At 35.2% G+C, this 23,002-nt stretch overlaps 1 protein-coding gene across 2 annotated transcripts in view; it reads right to left on the bottom strand.

The window, feature by feature from the left end:
- Nucleotides 1-9,685: 9,685 nt before the first annotated feature.
- B4GALT1 (beta-1,4-galactosyltransferase 1) overlaps nt 9,686-23,002 on the bottom strand; it is a 76,966-nt gene continuing 63,649 nt past the window's right edge. Inside the window, exons 4-6 of one of the 2 annotated variants that reach the window (XM_031938196.1) lie at nt 20,937-21,059; nt 18,405-18,509; nt 9,686-18,019 (exon numbers count right to left, since the gene is read on the bottom strand). In XM_031938196.1, coding sequence (XP_031794056.1) covers nt 17,887-18,019; nt 18,405-18,509; nt 20,937-21,059 — 361 coding nt within the window. In that variant the 3' untranslated portion in view covers nt 9,686-17,886. The remainder of the gene's footprint in view (nt 18,020-18,404; nt 18,510-20,936; nt 21,060-23,002) is intronic. The other variant, XM_031938200.1, reaches the window with a different exon arrangement.

Genomic DNA, 23,002 nt, shown 5'->3' with positions numbered 1-23,002 from the left:
CAAGTCAGTCATTCCTCCGGACCTGCCCTCAGTTTTGGCTACTGCTTCTATCAGTTCTAGGAACCAAAAACGACTTTTCGAATATTTCAAAGCTCACAAAAGTGTAAGCTAGTTTGTTCTGTCTCCGATCTCATTCATCTACGATCAGGAAATAATGAAACACAAAAGTAAGAGAAGACTGAAGCATCATGCATTCATTGACAAATGGTAGCCAGATAGAGAGAGAAGACACAAAACTCCCTAACCCAGATTCCCATAGTTTCTTGCTTCACATGCAAGTAGGGAAGAAAGATTTCATCTATTTAAGCTTTTAGTATACATTCAGTTTTGATTTGGTAAATAATTGAAAGACCTTCTGTCATCACCAATAGACTGACAAGAAATAGTTGGAGAATATCTATGAATACTCAGAAAAAGGTTGTTAAAAGGGCCCTCCAGTATGAATTTCTAGAAGCAAACTTAAGCCTCCATGTGGACATGTTTTAAAGACTAGACTTTTATTGGCCAGACCCTTCAACATGTATACTTTTTTTTTTTTAATTTAATAGCCTTTTATTTACAGGATATATGCATGAGTAACTTTACAGCATTAACAATTGCCAAACCTCTTGTTCCAATTTTTCACCTCTTACCCCCCCACCCTCTCCCCCAGATGGCAGGATGACCAGTAGATGTTAAGTACATTAAAATATAAATTAGATACACAATAAGTCATGTATACTTCTTTCAATTCATTTATTCAGTCATTGTCAGAGATTTATATATCTAACTTCTCTAAAATTCTCTTAATTTTAAAAATTGTTTATCGTTTTTGCTAAATTTGTAGTGGACTGAATGAGGTACAATGAGATGCCTAATTATTATAATTCTGTGGTCTATTTCTCTTTCTAATTCCATTAACTCTTTTTTAAGTGTGTAGATGCTATGCCATTCGGTGCATATATATTAAGTATTGACATAATTTCATTATCTGTGATGCCTTTAGGTATAATGTAGTTTTACCATTTACTTGTCAATGATGTCTATTTTTACTCTTGCGTTATGATTGATACATCTGCTTTGATGAGTTCACCAGAGATAGAAGAAGTTCTCCTTCAATCTCTTATTTAAGTCTGTAAAACTTTATGTTTCAAGTGTGCTTTTTATAAATAATGTATTGTCAGGCTCTACTTTCTAATCTGCTATGATCTTATATTTTATGAGTTCATCCCATTAAAATTCATGGTTATGATTGCTAATTATGCATCTATTTCCAAATTATTCTCTTATATTTTATTTTTCTCTTTGTCTTTCACCACCTACTCTAAACAGAACATAGTGACAGAATTGGAGTAATCTATTTCTATTCAATTGCCCATCTTTTCTTCCCCTCTACCAAATACCAATCACTACTTCTTATTCCTTTTTCCTCTCCATGGTTCACATTCTGAAGTTAAAGCATGTTTTATTTCTATTCCCTCTCTAATTCTTTCCTTTTCTCTCCAAATTAAGTTTAATATATTTCTTTGCAAAACTCCTAATCTATGTAGGTATGTGATAAACCCTTTTTTTGTCCAATTTAAATAAGTTTGAAATTCTTGTGATACAAGCTAATTGTACAATATTTCAGAGTCTGATTCTTTTTGTACAGCAAAATAACGGTTTGGTCATGTATACTTATTGTGTATCTAATTTATATTTTAATATATTTAACATCTACTAGTCATCCTGCCATCTGGGGGAGGGGGTGGGGGGGTAAGAGGTGAAAAATTGGAACAAGAGGTTTGGCAATTGTTAATGCTGTAAAGTTACCCATGCATATATCCTGTAAATAAAAGGCTATTAAATTAAAAAAAAAAAAACTTAAAAAAAAAAAGAAAAGAAATTCTTGTGATATACACCGTCCTGACTTCTTCCGGCACAACCGATTATGAGAAATCTCTTTTTTCCTCCTTTATTTTGTAATGAATTCCTTTTCTTTCCTCTATGTCTACCATCAAAACAGAACAGCTCCATCCCCTGGGCTCTGTTTGTCTCAATTCTTTCTATGATCCTTAAAAGTCTTGAATGAATATTTTAACTTTTTCCTTCTATTAGAACATAATTACTTCATTAGTAGCTCAAATATATTTGTTTTTATCAATTTCTCTTTACTTCTGTGACTGTATTTCAATGTGTCTATTAAGCTCTGGTCTTTTTTTTTTAATCATAAATACTGGACAGTATCAGTTCCTTTAAAAGTCAATTTTCCCTTCTGTAGGATTAAACAGGGTAAATTATTCTTGGTTTCATATTCGTTTGCCTTTTAGAATGTCATACTCTGAGATCTTCTCTTCTTTGGGTGGTAACTACTAAGTCTTGTGTGATACTGAATTCCTTGATACTTATAATCTTTGTTTCTGGCTGTTTTTTGACTGGTTGTATTTTTATTTGATCTAAAAGCTCTGGATCTCCCTCTCTCCCAATGATTTTCAGGTAGTCTAATGAGTCTTAAATTATATTTCTTTGATCTATTTTTCAAGTCAATTGTTTTTGATAATAGATATCTTATACTTTCTTATATTTTTTCGATCTTTTGTTTTTGTTGAAATATTTCTTTCTGTTTCATGAGGACATGCGTTCTGTTTTGCCCATTCTAATTTTTAGGGAGTCTTTTTTGGGTCAATTTTGTCATTTTTTCCCTAAATTATATATTTTCTCTAAATCTTCCCTCCATAACTCTTATTTCATGTACGGTTAAATTTTCTATCTTTTGCTTCATTTCATTCAAAAACTTCTGTAATCTTTGTTACAAAACCATTTTTTTCCTCTCTGGGGTTATGTTTGCAATTAGGGGTGTGAAATTATTTTCTTCTTTTGAGTTGGACTCCTGGACTTTTCTGGATTTATTTATCTACCTTAGTGCTTTCTTCTATTACTTTTATCTCCATCCATAGTTCATGAATTAGAACTTTGTGCCAGTTCTGGGCTCTTTGTCTATTTTTTACCCTTGAGTCATGATTTTTGCCCATTTTATCTGGGTTTCAATTACCTGGATTCCTGCCGTTAGCTTCCACTTTATCTGCCCTTAAAGTCCCATTATATTTTATATGTGATAAACCCTTTGTAATCAGGATTCAGAATGCTGGTTCTTCACAGATCTGTGTTTCAGTTCATGTCATGCCATAGGCTTTAAGATCTTCCAGGATCTGAGCATTGTCGACTCCTGGCCCATTCTCAAAAACTTGTTCACCCAATATACTTTACAACTATTAAGCTCCAAGTCCAGGTCTAAACCAACACACCATAATTCATAGCCATGAGCTTCTGACTCCTATCTAAAGTCCCACTGCTTCAGCTCTCTAATCATAATGAACCTCCTTGTTTGAGCCCTGAGGTCCCCCAGTCCTAGACACACAGTGTTACAGACGCTAAGTTTCCCTGGAGGGTTCCTGGTCCCCAATAAAAGATTTCCATTTTTTTTGCTTCCCTTAATGATGACTTTTCTGACAGCCTCCTTTCCGGCTTCTGGCTGACTTTCTATTATAGGACAGCATTCAATAAAGACACATTATAATTTTCTCATTAGATTTAATTCTGTGCCATTTTAAAGTATTTCCTGAGGTATATGAATAAAAGCTGAATGACTTTTCAGCAATTCACTCAGTCAAAAAATTTTCTCATTCCAAAAGTCTCCACAATTTTTCAAATAAAATAGGCTCATAAAACTAGAATAGGAAAGAGATTTTAGAGACCATTTAATTCTATGTCCTCATTTTATAGATAAGAACATTGAGACCCAACTGGGACTTCTCTGAGGTCACCTACATTAGTCATTTTCTTTCTTTCTACCCTTTACAGTCAAAAGATCATTCTCTTTTGTCAGAAAAAAACATACAAAATTTGAATTGAATGACCATAACATATCTTTGTTATATATTGCTATTGTCCCATTTACCCTAGTGATTCTATCTTTAGATTTCATTCTGAGTTTCATCCCTTCTGACATTATTTTTTGTTTTGCTTAAATTAATTAATAATATAAACATTTATTTTCTCTTGATCTGACTTCCCTTTTCCTGTCCTTATTAACAATAACAAACTCTACTTAAAAGTTTCATGATAAATATGTAAAATCCAGCTAAAGAAATTCCCACGTTTGCCATGTCCAGCATTGTTTATTTCATTCTGCATTTTGGATGGCATGTTACATCTTTAGCCCTTTGGATTCATGACTTATCATTGCACTGATAAGAATTCTAAAATCTTTCACAATTTTTTTTCTTCATAATTACATGAAGTGGGCAGAACTAGGAGAATAATTTATACAATGTATAATATATCAAAACCAACTTTCACATTAACTATGTATTTTTTAAAAATTGTCTCATTCTGCACTGGGAATACTTCACCTCTCTATCATGAAGTAAGTAGCATATTGTAAAATTAGTCCTTTGGAATCTTGACTGACGAGTTCCTAGTTCTTTCAAAGTTTTTTGCTTTTACTATAATGTCAGACTATTATTCTTGATAGTTTCCCAGCTGTCTGGGTTTATATGTGCTTCAGAATTTTTCAGCCTTGGGAGTCCATCTTTTTCTGATCTCTTTGAAATCTACTTTCCCCAAACCCAACATGGATACAAAAACCCTTTCCCACTTTGCTCTCAATTATCAAAAATTCTAAGAAATGATTTCTTTTTTCCCAAGGCTCCCATTGTTTACAGCCTAGTAATTGCTTTTTATTGCTACTCACATCCAGATGAGAAATTTCCTCTTGTTGTTTCCTTTGCTTTTTGAAGGATGAAATTATGATTAAGGCAAGTCAAGAAATGATTAGCTGGTCTGTTTTTTTGGCGGGGAGAGAGATCCAGCAGATGTCTAAATAATTGAATGGCTGTGGATCTCACTGAGGAAATTCTGTATTATTTGGGGATTTGATGGAATAAATGCAGTGTTATCAGCCAACAGAACCATCTGAAGGACAACATCTATGGGGAATTCCTTTTCCATTTGGACTCTGTGTAGAATATTTTTTTTTTGTGAGATTGATGAAAACCTTTGGCAAACATATGTTTCTATGTTTTATGCTTAGCTATATGTTACAAATTGGAGGATAAAATTCTCTGCAGTTGCATCTATCAAGAAATCTTATATGGTCTTAACTTGTACATGGGATGCACTGTGTTGAAAGTGAAACTTTAAGGCAGTTTCCCAGACTTCTTTGATTCAAGCTTCTTTAGGCCAAAAGTTTAGTTAACAAATCAAAAAAATTTTAAATGGTCTTGGGAATTCACTGATAGGATGATGTATAGTTTTGGAAATTGTGGCTTTTAGGTGCTACATTTTGCCTTACTAAAGTCAAAAGGGTTTTAAAATTGAAAAAATAAGCAGAATATTATATTCATTCTATCATTCATTCATTTAACTTTAAAGATATGGTTTGCAGGGGAAAGTCCTTTCTATGAAAGTCTGGCAGTTTTCTTTTCATATTTTCATAAAGTCTTAATGGAAATTGCACATTTAACATATGGGATTATTTGCTGTTGAGGGAAGGGGGAAGTAGGGGAGGGAGGGAGAAAAATTTGGAGCACAAGGTTTGTAAGGGTCAAAGAGGAAAACTATTTTTGCATATATTTTGAAAAATAAAAAGCTTTTATAAAAAAATAAAATATGTGATTTCCATTTTAAAAAAGAAAAGCAATTTGTACCTAAAACAAAACAAATAAAAAGACTTTATGGAGATTAAAAAGTAGGCATATTGTTCAATAGTTATTGATGCTATCTCAATTCCCCTCTCCCTTTTCTGGGATCCCCTTATTTTCTAGCAGATGCCCTTCTATTCTTTCTTTTGCCTCTAATCTCTATCTATTGGTTCCTTCCTTGTTGCTTATATTTGTATAGTTCCTCCTTCCTAAAAAACCCTCATTTAATCCAACCAACCCTGCCATTAGTATTCTATAAATTTGCCTCCCTTTCTCAGCTAAATTCCCTGAGAAAGCTCTCTTCTAAACTCAAATGGTCTTTTCTTCATATCTGCAGCATTTAACACTGTTGACCACCTTCCCCTATTCTCTCTGGGTTTTCATGATACTGCTCTCTCCCAATTTCCCTTTCTCTGTTTGATTGTTCCTTAGGTTTTTTTGTTTTTTTTTTTTTTTTTGCTGTTGCTGTTAATTCTTTATCCATGCCATGGGATATGGAGCATCTTCCAAAGCTTTATTGGAACTTTCAGAAAAACTTAGGAATTCTTATATTAACTTATATTAAGATATAATTCTTATATGAGCAGAACCAGGTGGACATTGTACAAAGTAACAGCAGTACTGTATAATAGTCAGCTGTGAATGATAGGCTATTTTCTGTAGGTATTGGGTCTAATTTCTTAACAATAATCCAAGACAATTTTGAAGAAGTTATGATAAAAAAAAAAGGTTATCCATCTCCAGTAAAAAGAACTGATGGAGTATGAATACAGATTGAAACATATTTTTAAAAACTATTATTCTTGAGGATCTTTTGGTCTGTTTTCTTTTTTTAGTAACATTAATTTTTTTCCTTGATTACATGTTTAAACATTTTTAAAAATTAATTTTTTTTTTCTCAAGGAAGGGGGAAAAGAAGGAGGGAGGCAGGGAGAGGAGAGAATTCAAAATTCAAATTTTTTTTAAAGAGTCAAAAGTTGTGTTTACAGGTGAGAAAAAATTAAGAAAAACAAAACAAAACAAAAACACAGGTTTGATCATATTTCCTTTCTTCTTAATAATCAGTCCTTATTGATGAATCCTTATTACCTCCAGGAGCAAAAATGAAATCCTTTGTCATTTAAAGCTCTTCACAATCTGGCCCTTTCCTACATTTTTAGACTTACACATGTTATAATTGAAATATTCTGGCCTACTTGCTATTCCTTGTACACAATACTCCATTTTTGAACTCAGTGTCTTTGTACGGGGTAACCGCAAAACCTAGAATATTTTTTCTTCCTCACCTCTGCCCCTAAGTTTCTTTAGTTGTTTTAAGACTTAGCTCAAATACCAATTTCTACATGAGGCTTTTCCTAGAGGCCCCCATGTGCTAAAGTTTTCCCTCTGAGAATATCTTTCATCTGTTCTTTATATATCTTAACATGTACCTTGTTATTTTCATAGGGTTAGGGTTAGGATTAAGTGATTTATTCAGCATCACACAGCAAGTGTCCAAGGCTGTATTTAAATCCAGGTTTTTCTGACTCCAGGCATAGTATTCTATTCAATTCATTACAAAGCAGTGGAAAAAAATAAAATAATGTTAAGAGTTATAGGAGACCAAGGTGAGCTTAGGGTATCAAGACAAATGCTGTTAATATTTAAATGACAACTACTTGTTTTAAATGCAATCCTGAGTGGTTTAAAGGGTGTAGTTTTTAGGAAAATTAATTATAAAAAAAAAGATACTGCCTTGATATGAGTTCTCATTAGGTTTCATAATCGTGGCTTGCATCATTCCCCATTGGACTTGCAGAACACTGAGCTGCAGGATTACAGGCCAAACTATTAAATTTCTTTTCCATTTCAGCACTATGGTATGTGGGTTTTTTTCCCTCCCTTTCTGGTAGACATAAGAACATGCCCTAAACTCTGATTATCTGTGTTGGCAAGGAATGGGTCAAGGGGAAGAGAATCTCTTTTCTCTTGGTGATCACAGGAAGAAAGGGGCTGGGTCCTCTATCTCCTTCTCTCTTTGGCGGGCTGAACCTTCCCTTAGCTGGCCTTACAGGGTTCAAAGCCAGATCCATCACAAGTCCAGAAGCTAGCCTGAATAATTAGGAGCTAACAAGCTCTGGAAGGTATAAGTCCAAAATAGGAATTAAATATATAAAAGAAGTTTCTTAGTAAAATTGATATATAAGATTAGGAAATGAGAAAAATATCAAACTGTTTCTGGTTGTTAATTCCATTCCTTTAAAAATGCTTTCTACATAAAAGATCTATCTTGCTTATTAATGTTTTTTAAAGTTTAATGATTTATTATTAAAATTATTTTCCCTAACCAGAGTGGGTGTGTGGGAAGTGTGATAAACTTGATTCAATTAGTCAATTGGTATTTATGAAGCATCTACTATATTCTAGGCTCTGGGTATTATAACTGCCATTTTATAATTGAGTTTTAGGCCTGGTACTGCTAGGCCACCATCCTTTGCATTGATATTTTTGACCTTTTTTTTTCCAGATGAATTTTATTATTTTTTCTAGCTCTGTATGATTCAACAATATATGACAAATAGATCAGAGAGAAGACTAGTTTGGTGGAATCATCCAGTGTGGAAGGGAGAACTTTTTCAGTGAAAGCTAGAAAATAGTATAGAATGTTATTTCAGGTGATCAAAGCAATAGCTTGTCTTAGCTAGGAGATTCTATGACTGTGGCACCATACCTAAAAATAGAGGTTGAATTATTCTGAAAATGCACATTACCCTTTCTAAAAGGTTAACTCTGCAAACTTTATTGAGTGAGATGACCTGGCTTTGAGGTCTTGTAATTTAAGAGTCTTTCTCCCCCTCCCTTCTTAACTGGAAGCTTGAGTTATCTTTTATTTTATTTTTGGAGGCTGGGTCTCCCTGTCTTGCCCAGGCTGAAAGTACAGCAGCCACTGATCAGCTAGGAAGCCTATTTCTAACCTGGGCTAGTTTGCCCCTTGCTCCTTATTCCTGAAGATAGGATGCTATCATTGTTGAGTCATTCCAATTGTGTCCAAATCTCTGTGACCATATTTGGGATTTCTTGGCAAAGATAGAGTGGATTGCTAATTCCTTCTCCAGCTCATTTTATTGATGGGGAATCTAAGGCAAATGGTATTAAATGACTTGCCCAGGATGAGACATCTGGTGTCTGAGATTGGATTTGAATCTAGGTTCACTGACTCAAAGGCTGGCTACTGTGCCAACTAGCTACCTTGGGGAAGAATGAAGTGTATTGGTGCTGGACTAAATGCAGACACTCAATCAGCTTTAGCCCTACTACAGCTCAGAACTTCCAAGTTCCATCAATTCTCCAGCCTCCATCTTCCCTAGAATTAGGGATTACACCTATTTTTGCACTTACTTTCCAAGGTTACTGTGAGAATCACATGAGGCGCTTGTAAAGTATTTTGTAAGCCTTAAAAGGCTGTGTCCACCAATCTATACGCTAGTCCTATTTTCACATCATTACTTAGATCATTTCCTAGGCTTTACAAATATGGCAAAGACTGGCTGTGTTTCCTATTTATTATGCATACCAAGCTTTAGGTCTCAATTAGTTCTGGCTGCAAGTCTAGAGGATGTGACAGACCAGAACGGTCTGGATTATTTATATATGACTAATTGTTCCCTGGTAGCTAAGTGATATAGTGGATAGAGGGCTAGGCCTGAAATCATTAAGACCTAATTTCAAAATCAGCCTCAGATACTTAACTAGGCAAGTCCCTTAACCCTGTTTACCTCAGTTTCCTTATCTGTAAATGGGGATTATAAGAGCACCTGCTTTCCAGGGTCCATATGAAGATAAAACAAAATGATAATTGTAAAGTGCCTGCCACATAGTAATTACAATATAAATGTTAACTCTTATTATTATTTGTTATTATTCTTATAGCACTTAATACGGGGTCTAGCACCTAAGTGATATGTAAATATTAACTATTATTAAAGCTGATACCAGAAAGACATCAAAATCATGTTAGACAAAAAATAAGACTACACACACAAAAATTTATAAAGATAAGTTCATTTATTCAAGTCTTTAATGAATTTAAAGGCAAAAAAATACAGTTCTCATCTGTTATGAATATCAAGACTGGAAGACCCATTCTCCCAGCTCTTACAATTGTATATATACACACATATACACGTGCACACACACAAAAGTTAACAAAAAAAAGTGCAAAGCAGAATTAGGATTTGAAAACAAACCAAATGACCCCGTAACAAGTTACTGTAATGCTTACGGTTCACAATAACAGCATAACATACCTAACTCTGAGTACAAGCTCAAGAAAAACCAGGCACTTGTACTTTCTTTTATGCTGAAATTATGTTGTGTATACTTTTCACTAGTTTCCTAAAGACCAGCAATGGAACGGGTGAAATAATGGAAATACAAATGATAATTTCACAGTCACAATTCATTTCTGGATAAAAAAAATGCTCATAGAAAACTAGACCCTGAAAGATCCCAGAGAGAAATAACAATGACTGCATTTCATGGACTGGTGAAGGTCCAATAGGAATTTCACAGTCTGACAGATGCATCCCATGAACATTCAGCAACAGCAAAGAAGTCTCCTAAAGAATCCCTAGAAGGCCAGGAAATGGGTAAGGACTGGAAAGATGTTTGTTTTCCCTTGTGAAGAGAATGATCTACACCCTCAAGTGTTTGAAAGTGACACAGAATAAGAAATAATCTGTGAATGAGGGTTTAGGATTTGGTATTTAAATTAAAATAGGCACCAGAGAAGTTGCTTTTCTGGACTTTTGCTCCCCCCCCCCCTTTTTTTTTTAAGGCACTTTGTAAATAACCCTGGTCATGATGTGACCTGGAAAAGAGAGACTATAAATTCTTAAAGATCTGGATCACCCCTCTTTCCCAAAGATATGTTCCTACTTCCTAAAGCAGTTCTGGCTTTGAGAAACCAGTCATTAGGATTAAAAACAATTTATTTGCATTGCATAGCTGTTGCCATAGTAGAAAAGAGTTAATAATAATAATAATAAAAGTTGTCTGGGAAAAAAAGTTAAAAACAAAATGTTGAAAACTTGAGAACTTAAAAAGTGTTCTCACCACAGCTATGATTTAAAAGACTGGGAATGGGGCACCCACTGATATTTGAGGGCCAGGCAGTTGCTACACTTACTAAGAAAGGAAAACAAACAGCCTTCAGTTTTTCAGGCACATCAAGATTTCTAATGTTATTCCTCTCTTCAGCCACCATAACAGATGGGCAAGTTGGAAGGCTGGAATGTAAGAGATGGAGAGAGAGAGACCTTAAAGACCACATCCCTCATTTTACAGAGGAACAAATTATGGTCCATTTAAGGCTAGTGTTCTAAGGTCACATAGTGAGTAAATAACAGAGCTGGGTCTGGAACCTGGATCTCTTGACATCTAGGCCTCAGCTCTAGAATTAGGCTTTGGGCAACTATTATACTTTTGAACCTAGTCTGTTTAACCAGTCTTAGCTCAAGCTGAATAGTCAGGGATTTCTGGGTGGAAAATTTCTCATTTCACCTCCTGTTCTGATGTGCTAAGATCCCAAGGAACAGGTTTTAGGTAATAGCATAGTGCTAATAAGGCTTACAAAGTGATTAACATACAATTATCTCACTTAACCCTCACAACAACCCTGTGAGGTAGGTAAGGTTATCTCTGTTTTACAAAGAGAAAAGTAAAAGTAAGGCTTTAATGACCTGCCAGAGTCATATATCTTGGAGAGCCAGCATCGTTGGAATTCCAAAACCAGTGTTCTTCCAATGGTGGGTCACCGATTCTTAGGGATTATTTACAATATTATGAAAACCACTGTAGAAAAACTTGAGAGGCAGAGAAAGTTTTAGGCACCTGAGTTAAGCCTAGCTTACTTTCTAAGAAGAGAAATTGCTAAATGAAAGAAAGATACCATCAGCAATCTTAGGAAACAGGGAGGTGGCAGGAAGGAAAAACTGAATGGCAAGGAAAAGAGGAAAAGGAAAAGGGAGTTGGCTAAGAAACAAGGAAAAAAATGGATTAGCTGGTAGGGGCTGACACAGAGACACTGCCTTAATTGCTACTTGGGGATTGCAGTGTCATCCACTTATTCCTAAAACAAGACAGATGTTGAGTCCTAATGGCTTGTAAAGAAGTCTGGAGATATGTACACTGGAAACAGCATTCCCATTAGCCACTATCATGGAACAGAGCAATCCCACCCAGTTCTGGGAAAGAAAGGGCAGATTTGTGGAGACTAATTCTTCTTGGGTTCCACATTATCCTCAGGACAGGTCTGCCCAGCTAGACTTTCACTTCATAATTAAGAAGCGATTTCCCAAAGGGGGAAAAAAAAATGTTGTTTCTTTTAATTGTGAAGTCAATTTTTTTTTTGTGAGGTCATTTTTGGATGTTTCTCTGGTCCTATTCTGAAAAGAGAAATAAGTCTTTGTCTCAGAGGTTTAATAGGAACTCCCTTTGGTACTAGTGACCTATCCTTACAAGGGAAGGCAAAAAAACTCTCCAACATGTGGGTATAACAAATGAGATTCCACAGCCTCATTTGAAAGGTTTGTAAGTTATCTTTTCTCTCAGTAAAATGAAAAGGCATTAATACTGAATACAGCATCCACATATTTTTGCCCCAACTACTGACATTTAAAACATTACAATTAAAGTGTACATAGGAAATTCAAGTTTATCCCACACTATCAGAAGAGTATGACTTCCATTACCTAAAGAATACTAAATATCTCTGTAAAACCTGAATCAAAACAGATCACTTTATCCCACAATTACAACCCGATTTGTTCATTTTAAACAATACAAACTGCTAATAAAACATATTTATCGGTCCTTAAAGAAATAAGGCAATTCAGAGACTGAGCACTGAACAATCTAGCAAGTAACATTTGCTCTGAAGACTAGAATCCCTCAGAACTAAAATTTGGGGGAGACAAAATATATCTAATACTACAATAATTGCTGGAGTTGAGTTAAATTTTTGAACAAATATTACTTGAAAAGCAAATTGAACAGGGTATTTAAATTGCACTCATTCTCCATAAAATTTTGGTATTTGTTTTATGAGAAACAAAATATATCATCTGTAATGCAAAGAAGACTCATAGCATCCCCTGGGGACCCAGCTCTGGTTCAGATACAGCTAACCAGAGCTGAACAGATGGGAAGTTCATAGGTTTTTCTGGTACAATCAGAGGATAGCAGAAGCTTCTTCCATAAGGGCAAGGAATAAGACCACTGCCCTTAGCAACAGTGGAAGAAGCATCAGAGAAACAGAGGAAGTACAGAGGTCAAGTAAAGGAGAATGGAACAGGAGCTGGTGAGGGAGCAGAAAATAATAAAGCCAATGCGGCAGAGGAGAGTGGGTTTTATTCATAAGCAAGGTAGCACTTACAAATGGAATAAGCAACATAAATAGGCTAAAACAAGACCAGAGAGGAATAAAATAGAGAATAGGAATAAGGAACAAGCCAGAGATCAGAGCTAAAGAAAGGAAATGGACAAATAAAGACCAAGACCACTGGTTAGAGGCAAACTGCAGACAGAAGAATCAGCAGAATTGAGCACCTTTTAGTGAATCTGGCAGATAGTATTTCTTTGGTTCTCGAAGGATCTCAGGCCTTGCTTATACTCAGACTTCTAAGACCTGAGCTTGGCAGTGGAGCCCTGTTAAAACTGTCTGCCTTGGGTTGTTGACTATTCCAGTATGCAGTCGGTTCCAAGTTCTCTCTACTTAAGTATGTAGGGTAGCTGCCATAATAGTTATGATTCAAGGATGGTCCATATCACAAATTTTGCTTTCCCCTAAAATCCACAGGCATAGACATGTAGATGAAATAGTAATGGAAAGTGATAGGATAGGTCAATTTAAACCCCATGAAAAAAGAATGGTAAAAGGACAGGATGGGGGCTAGAAGAAAAAAGTCATAATCTAGATTATGGAGAATGGTTCGGTGTTTTGGGTAAAGATACAGTGAATACAGATTATGGGTACTGAACTATGTCTAGTCCTCTACTTACAAGAGCTCTCCATAATTTACATGCTATTTATAGTCTACTTGTGTCTACTAAATGGCAGTCTGATAATATGAATAGCATCTAGTTCCCCCAAGTAATTATACATTGTAGGAGAAAAGGTAGAAAGAGAAATTGTAGAAGAGGGACAAAAGTCATACTTAGAGTGGAATGAAGTGTTCTGAGTGAGGAGGACATCCATAGTCATTATGTAGTTAAAAACAAAAGTCAGTCCTGGGGAAGACATCCCCACCACCTGTCTTGATCATAAGAGGTATAATTAATTGCCCAAGTATTATTATAAAGTCCTATTCTCCATTCACCAGTTCTTCATAACAGTGAGCAAAAGAAAACTATATATTTTTTGCCTGCAAGACTATGAACAAAATATTGAAAGAGGAAATGAAATGTGGTCAGATGAGATGTATAACGAGACCACTTACCCAAAAAATATCTCTAAGGAAAATTCTAATTGTGGGCAAAAGCTGGAGCAGGTAAGAAATCAGTCCCAGTACAACAGTGATGGCAACATAGCCTTGAAGATCAATTTAAAAAAAGAAGAAAAATGATTCATCATAAGACCTAGGGATACTCTGGCCTTTGAACTAGGGGGAAAAGAAAAGGAAGTTTGAAAGCAAATAGAGCTATAGGACATAGTTGAATTTCTTAGTTCAACCTTTGGCAAATTGAAAAAGATGAAACTGAATAGGGATAAATGTAAAGTTTTGTATGTGGACTTTTAAAAGACAATTTCAAAAGTACAAGTTGAGAAAGGCATGGGTACACACAACAGTTGTTCTGAAAAAGATGTAGAGTCTTACTGAATTCCAAGCTTAATGTGTCAGTATTCAAAAAAAACCAAAAAAACAAAAAAAACAAAAAAAAACCCATGTATTCATGGGCTGCTTTAAGAGGAACATTAACTTCCAGGAATAGGAAGGTGGATGGTTCCACTATACTCTTCCCTCATTGGATCTCATCTGGAATCTTGCATTTAAGTGAAGAATCTTGAGAGCAGGTCATATGATGAGTTGAAAGAACTGGGAGTGTTTACCTGGAGAAATCTTAAGGATGACATAATAAGTAACTTCAAGTATATGAAGGATTATCCTGTGGAGAGATATGTCTATCCACAAAGACATGTCTCGTGGATTAAATATGTTGCCTGGTCCCAGAAAATTGAACCAACAGCAATGGGTAGAAATTGTAAAGGTAAATTTAAGCCTGATATACAGAAAAACTTCCTGACAATAAGAGAAGTCTAAAAGTAGAAGAGGGAGGATGCCTTGAGGGATGGTAGGTTCCCCCTCCTGGTAAGTCTTCAAGGTGAGAATGGATATCTTACTTATTTGTTCAGTACAATGAGGATTCCTTTCATGTATGAAGCTTAAAAAAAAAGTTTTGGGGAGAAGGAATCAGAGATAAGGGATCTGCCCAGGTCTCCCATACAATTAAGTGTCTGAGGTCATATTTGGACATATTTGGACACATGGAGTCCCCCTGACTCCAGGGTCAGCGCTCTCATGTTTGGGTTTAGTTAGGTAGGCCCTGGGGTCCCTTCCAACTGTCACACTCTAAGATTCTGTGTTGATGTGGGCCATCTTATGATTACTAGAAATCCTGCCTGACCATGTAAATAATTTTGAAGAAGCCAACATGAACTTTAGGCAAGATTCTGTAGCAAGTCCTTTCCCATCAATACCATATTTTTGAAATTAAAGGCCATAAATGGCCAAATCAAATTCATCTGTAAGGTAGTTTTCAGGTCCTTTTCTTCCCTTAGAGATAATTGGTTTGAAGGTCTTCCACAGTCTTAGTTTTGAAGAATTCAGGTATGTCTGACTTAGAAAAGTGAGTATGGAACTAGAAGAAAGGACATTTATCTCATATCACAATAGCATTTAAAGGTTTTCTAGGAAGGACTAAGACAGTTTCTCTCCCATGAATACAACCATAAAGCCCAATAAATGTTCTAGACAATTAGGTGAATTCCTAGCCCAGGATGGCCTCCAGGTGACATTGAGTATTTGAATCCCTAAGTAAGTTCTAAGATGAAGAATTGGTGTTTCCTGAGGATATTCTAAATATAAATTCCTAAATATTAAAAACTATTAGCAAGAAAATGTATTTGGGGGACAGAGAATCCGCTCTTGCTGGATTAGAGTTTAGGCAACCCAAAGGGCTTATTAAGAATCTCTTTGCCAGGTAATTGAATTTAAAGGGGTATTCAGTAGGGAAAGGATGGGACTTGAGAGAAGGCTCCATTGGATTCTACTTAACAGTGTGTTCCTCTTACCCTTGGAGAGAGCCATTCATAACACAATGGACACTGACTCACAAAGTAAGCAGAGGTCTATTCTTTCTTTGGGAATCAACTCTACTGGATGTAGACTTTCTATGATAAGGAAGGAGACAGCAAAATAGGAAAGTAGAGGAGGCTCTGGTATAAGTAGTAAGTTGAAGAAAATTTAGGCAAGAGTTAAATTGCTCTTCTTTTTAGAAATAATGATCAATGAGGTTCGATGGATAGGGGTTACCTCTACCCTAGCATGCTGAGTGAGTTCAACCAGGTTTTCTGGGTCACTGGTCAGCCAGAGCAATTAATTTAATTTCAATTTAGATGCTAGCTTAACAACAAAAAGCCTGGCAAAACTCCCTTAATGAAATCTATGCTTTCAGTAGCTACTGGACTGATGAATTGCCAGCCACCTCCTCCTGTGGATAAATCTCTACATTGCTCCAACTGCAGACCACCTTCATTGATTAAGAAATTGAATGGATTCAGAGAAGGGCAGGAAGACCACAGTATGACTGCAGGCAGAAAAGAACCATCCACTCATCCACTGTTGGTAGATGAATGAGGCAGTTGAGTAGAATCCCATTTAGAGATCATCTATGAAACAGTTCGTGTGTTAAGAGATACATGAATAGCTATAGTAAAGCTTTAAAAAACTGGCAAGTTTCTCTGTCTTGTCCAGTCTTTCAGGGAGAATATTGGTATAGGAAGGCTAGTAGGCTGGGGAGAGGAGAGAGACAGACTGGATGGACATCTGAACCTAGAATCAGAAAACCTCAAGACTCTTTGGCAAAGATACAACCTAGGACTGAAGGGCAAATTTATCTTCAAATCAGACTTGTAGTGGCTAGAATTCTCCCTATGTAGAGTAACATTTTCAGGCCTATAATGAGTAAAGAGAAGCTAGGAGATCCTCCATACCACCAAATGATGACCAGTCTATAACTATGATAAATCATGACAGAGCTCTGGGACAGACAGGTTTCCCCTGTGCTAAGAGATGATAATGAAAACCTACTTGGGACTGCTGTTGAGTCAACTAGGCTTACTTTGTGGCACAAGGAGGAAAAATTCAAATACTAGGGAATCTACCCATAGTGGGAGAAGGTACAAGAGACCAATCTGACAAGGCCAGCCATGCAGATTTAATCAAGGCACAACTTGGGAGCCAGAGACCTAAAATCATGGCAGTAAGAGAAGGAAAATAGGAAAGAAAGGGGAATGAGGAGAGTAGAGGGTCAGGATGTTGAATGACATAGCAACTAAAGACTAAAGTAGGAACCTACAAAAGGGGAGGGCTTCTCGGCAGCCCCTCAGGAACTTTTTCTAATACCTCCTTTGGTTCTTAAAGGGTCATAGCCCTTACTAGCTGTTTGGGACCTGGCAAATAATTTCCCAAAATGTAAACTTGTAAACCAATTTTAGCAGCATTTTCCAGTCCTTCATAAAATTAAATATTACAACAAATTTAAAGCAAAATTCTTATATATTACATGGAAATTTGGCAGATTGATCCTTGGGAATTAACCACCAATCACTGAAGCTAGAACGCAGTGATTTTTAGCTGTTCACAACTGTCAACTTATTGTAGGCTAAGCTGTTAAGAACCATAATCAAGATAGTCTCCAACAAGAATATAAATAACCAACAATGCTTATATACAGTCTCTAAAACTTACAGCTAGAAAAGTCGTGTGCCGAGTCAAGTTGGGGGCAAGAAGGCCCACTCGTCCTAGTGATTTGGAAAAGTTTCTGAATAATTATATGAGGCATTCCTGTTCATTTTGATTGTAGCACAACAAAAGGCAAAATGGAAAAAATTCCAGCAAGTTTACAAAGAGAGTCAACTTAGTTCCTTGATTGTTTTTTCAGGTCTTTTATGGATCTCACTGAGATGCTAACTTGGTGATCCAATATCCACTGTGATTTTGGTATAGAGAGGGTATTTCTGAATTTCCAAAAGTTGGTATTTAAGTGAGTTCAAACCATCAGAGTTCATGGTCTGCCTTGTATGTGCAATTCTGTCAAATCTGTAAACAGAAAAACAAACAACGGTGTCAAAATTCAAGAAGAGACATCAAACTGTATCTTCCCCTTTCCCTTCCCAAGTTTCCCTGTGCTTGGAAAGACCTCATTAATTATTATTAATTCAGCTTATGCTTGAATTAATCTAGTAGAATTAGGGGCAAAGTAATCCTCTTGGTTCCCAGAGCTCAGGACAGTCAGCAACAAGAACATCTAAGGAAAGAGTGACCTCATATCACAAACAACAAATTGTCAGGGTGTCTACAGGTGTGAACTTAGGCTGGTATTTTAGTACTCCTCCCCCTCTCTTCTCAAATAACCAGCTCTTGAACACCTAAATGTTATTTCTTTAAACCACTAAGTGAAAAGAATTGAAAACTAAGAACACACCTTTGTGGATTGGGCTCATTTTTTTGGTCTCTTGAATGGCGGATCATCCGACATTTTCCAATGACAGCATTTGGCCGTGATATAGACATGCCTTTATAAACTAATCTGTAAGTATTAAAAATATATATATATATAGGATAGTCATTCTCATTCTTTTTAAAGCTACATTCTCATAATATACAATTAAACATAATTTACAGTATTTCTTAAATATTGGTTAGCATAGTTCAATGACTGCTAAGTATTCCTTTACTAGGACAGTATCAAATAAGTAACTCTAAACTACTTAAGTACATATTGCAATTCAATATTTTGTAGTTACATTAATTTATCAAATGAGAAGATGATCAAACTTAGTGTGAGCAATGAAACTCTTTTCTTCTCTTGTCAAGAAGCATGTTCCTCCAGTTGAAATTGTTTTTATTTAAAAAATAATAGTTTTCCTTTTCATTTGTGAAGCACTGACTCTGTGACTGAGAATGACAAAAATTAAATCATACATAAATTCTATAATTCATTTTCTTCCTCTTCCTTTAGGAACTCTCCCTACAAAGCTACAACACATTTAGCACTTACTTAAGGTTCCTGGAATTCAATGATTTATTCAAGGGATATTCACATAGAGCACTATATACTAGGTGCTATAGGAGAAAGAATAATAAAGTACCACTCTGCCCTCAAGGGGCTTACAGCCTAAGAGGAGAGATAAGAAAGGCAAACGAAAACCTACCAGGTAGGTCCTATATAACTAAGAGAATTATAAAGTGCTATGAGAATTTACAAGAGGAAAAAATTACTTTAAAGTGGATCAACAAAGGATTAATCCATGAAAGGAATTTAAGTGTGGCTTGAAAGATGGGTAGGGCTGCTGTAAACATTTTTGCATAGTTGAATCTTTTTCCCTTTTTTATGACCCCTTTAAGAAACAGGTGAGACGCTGCTGGATCAAAGGATATGCATATTTTGACAGCCCTTTGGGTATAACTCCAAATTGTTTTTCAGAATGGTTAGATCAGTTCACAACTCCGCCAACAATGCATTAATATTCCAGTTTTTCCACATCCCCTCCAATGGAGGATCTTTTCCTATCTTTTCCTATCATTTTAACCAATCTGAGAGGTGTGATGTGGTACCTTAAGAGTTGTCTTAATTTGCATTTCTCAGTGTGGATCACAATATAGTAGTCTCACTTTTTTTTGGTTGTTTACATTTTGTTTTTGTTCTCATTTTTTTTTCCTTTTTAAACTTATTTTTCTTAAGCAACATGATAATTGTGGGAAATATGTATAGAAGAATTATACATATTTAACATATTATTGGATTACTTGCCATGGGTGGGGGGGAGAAGGAAGGAGAAAAATTCGGAATACAAGGTTTTGCAAGGATATATGTTGAAAACTACCTTTGCATATATTTTGAAAATAAAAAAGCTTTATATAAAAATTATTTTAAAAGGTCAAAATTTGCATTTCTCTAACCAATAGTGATTTAGAGCTTTTTTTTTTTTTTTCATATGATTAGAAGGTAAGTGATGTTTTTAAAACCCACTTAAAATACCAATATTTAACATTTTGGAAATTGCTATAAAAAAAGATTTGGATTTTATGGACTATGACCATTTCCATTAGCACATAATTGATGAGTTTAACTAAACTGTATACGGTTAAATTACAAATTTTCAGTTCCTTAACAACAACAACAAAAAAAAACACACCCCAAAACAATCTCAAAATCTTCAGGATATCCCCTTAACTAGAACAGAATAACAAAAATGTCAAAAACCAGTGGAATTCAATGTGGGGAAATAGAAACTCCACTACATTGTTAGTTGGACCATAGATTGAAAAAAATATTTTGGGAAGCAGTATTGAGGATACCCAATAAAGTCACAAAACTTAAATATGCCTTTTGATTTGAGAATTTCATTGCCAGGTCTTTATTTGAAAATAAGATTAAAGGGAGAAAGTACCTACTTGACAAAAATATTCCAAGTTGCTTATTTTCCATAATTTAAAAATTGGAAAAGCCTGTATATCTAAAAAAACCGAGAATGGCTGAATGACTTATGGTCTATTAATGGAATGGAATCTTAAGTCATAAAAATGATAAATGTGAGGCACATGGGGAAACATGAAAAAATGAAGGTGATGAAGAGTGAAATCAACACTGTATATACATGACTATAATTTTTTGTTAAGGCAAATCAGAAAATAGGAAAATGGGCTTAAAGATGGTTGCATTTCTGAAGACTTGAGAAAGAGATGACGTATAAAAAGCATTTTCTTTGCTCATTTATCATTTGTTAGGTTTTTTTGTTTCTGCTTGCCCCTTATTTTATATGGGTTTTTTGATTGTTTTTATTTAAAGTTATAATAACTAATAGAATAATTATAATTTTTTTAAAGCTCTTTTAAAGTGATTCAGCATTGGAGAGCTAAAATTTGGAAATGACCAAGTGAAGAAATAGACTTTCTAAGGGTGACAAAATTTTTTTCATGGCTATTTACACGTATAATTTGAATAAACATTTACCTGTTATAAATATCATCATCTTCACCTCCCCAACCCCAATAGTTATTAGGGAATCCATTTATTTTGAGGAATTGTTCTTTACTTAAAGCAGAGACACCTCCAAAATACTGGTTATAAGGTAAGCTAGAAGAGGGAAAAGAAATAAATAGATTATTAGTACAGCTAACTGCATCTCTGAAAGAGAGAGGTGATCAGTGATGCATATATATTAAAATTCATTTCCCTATAGATTTTATAAATAATCTAATTCAACATATCTTAAGTCATTTTTCAGAATCTTTAAATATATTACCTGAGATATCAGAACTCATAACATGTAAGGATGTCAAATTGGAATTCTCTTACTTTTAGAAAAAGTTAGTTTTTGAAGAAACTTATGAAAGGTTATATCAAATGATTGAGGGAGGACATAAATCCATTGTGCCCCTTTCCCCCCCCCCCCCCCCCCCCACCTACAGTTCAGGGATCTATCTGTCTCTAGATTTCTGTTTTCCTTGTGTATCTAGAAGTGTGGGGTTATTGTCTATGATATTCTACTCCAATTGATGGAGAATTACTTCTCAAAGTCTCGTAAATGAGAATAAGGAGAAGGGAGGGAGATTCAGGGCTAACACTCTTCCCCCAAAAGAAACCTCATAGAAAATTAAAATAGTGGAACTAGAAGGTGTAGTGGATAAATAGTTCCAGCCCTCAAATCAGGAGGACTTGAGCTCAAGTTAAACCTCAGACACTTAACACTTCCTGGCTGTGTGACTCTGGGCAAATCACTTAATCCTAATTGCCTTGGGGAGAAAAAAATAAAAAAGAAAGAGAGAAATTAAAATACAATGGGGGTGGGGAGAAGAGATGCAATTTGCAATCTCACTGGTGCAAGAAATTCCGGGGTGAAACATCTTAACTTCTACCAATACAATTTTTCTCTTGTAATTTAAGGAAAGAGTTGGAGAGCACTGAGGGTTAAGTAACTGCAAGGTCACACAACTATTTGAAGTTAGATTTGAGTCTTATTTTTTTTTTTTTTTGAAAGCCAGTCTTCTACATTTAAAAAATAATTTTAAAAAATGCATACCTTTGTTGGATTGGCTAATTCGCCTTTTTGACTACAAAAACTAAGTGGCTGAAGAAGGTTGCATTAGGTGCTTTTATCTTAGATTTTTTAGAATACTCCCATGTGACTGAGATGTCCTTAGAACTTATCCTCTCAAAACTAGGAATAGGATTTTAGAATGCCTTTTCAGGAGATCTACAAGGTTTGTGGCTATTCCATCCTATAGGACACAAAGCCCTATTTGGGTAGAAAGATAATTTCTTAGTGGACAGGAGAAGGGAGAAAGAGAGGGAGAGAGATTTAAAGAAAAGTATAAAAGCTAAGGAGAAAAAAACCATCACATACTTAAAGCAGAATTTCACTAAATGAATTTTGTAAAGTACTTTTAATACTTGCACATACAGGAAGTCATTTAAAAAGTTTTCCAACTATTTGAATGTTTCCTTCATCATCATTAAGACTTGCCAAATATCATTACCATTTTACACACAAGGAAACTGGGGTTCAGAGGTGAAGTGTCATTTCTATGATCATAGACATAAAGCTTAGTATCTCTGGTATCTCTCTGTAAAATTTGAGAGTTATACTGGGCAGCATTCTTGGGCTCCTCCCACCTCTCAAACTGTGAACCTATGATACTAAGCATTAAATCTGGGCCTTTAAGTTTGGCATTTTTTTCCCCAACTACTTTATAATTCAAAAAATATCATTTAAGAAGGCTATTTTACTTCTGGTTGTGGAATTGATTGACTTTTGAAAAAGTCTCAAGGAATATTATTGACAGTCATATTACTGTTTAAAAAAAAAAGACAAACACAGTTATTTGCAGAAGTTATTTGCAAAAGACCTTAAAAATGGATTTCCGTTAAATTGCTATGTGCTTATATTGGAAAAGGAAAGGAATAAAAACAGATTAGTTAACCTGGAGCCCATTTTAAAATGAAGAAATAAAATTATTACTAGAAATGCCACAAAGCATTTCAAGACAAATGACATATCTGGATTTCATTCTCCTTTA

Source organism: Sarcophilus harrisii, chromosome 1 (genome assembly GCF_902635505.1).
Source record: "Sarcophilus harrisii chromosome 1, mSarHar1.11, whole genome shotgun sequence".
Classification (NCBI taxonomy): domain Eukaryota; kingdom Metazoa; phylum Chordata; class Mammalia; order Dasyuromorphia; family Dasyuridae; genus Sarcophilus; species Sarcophilus harrisii.
Note: the sequence above shows the minus strand (reverse complement) of the source record. Positions and strands in the feature narration are given on the sequence as shown.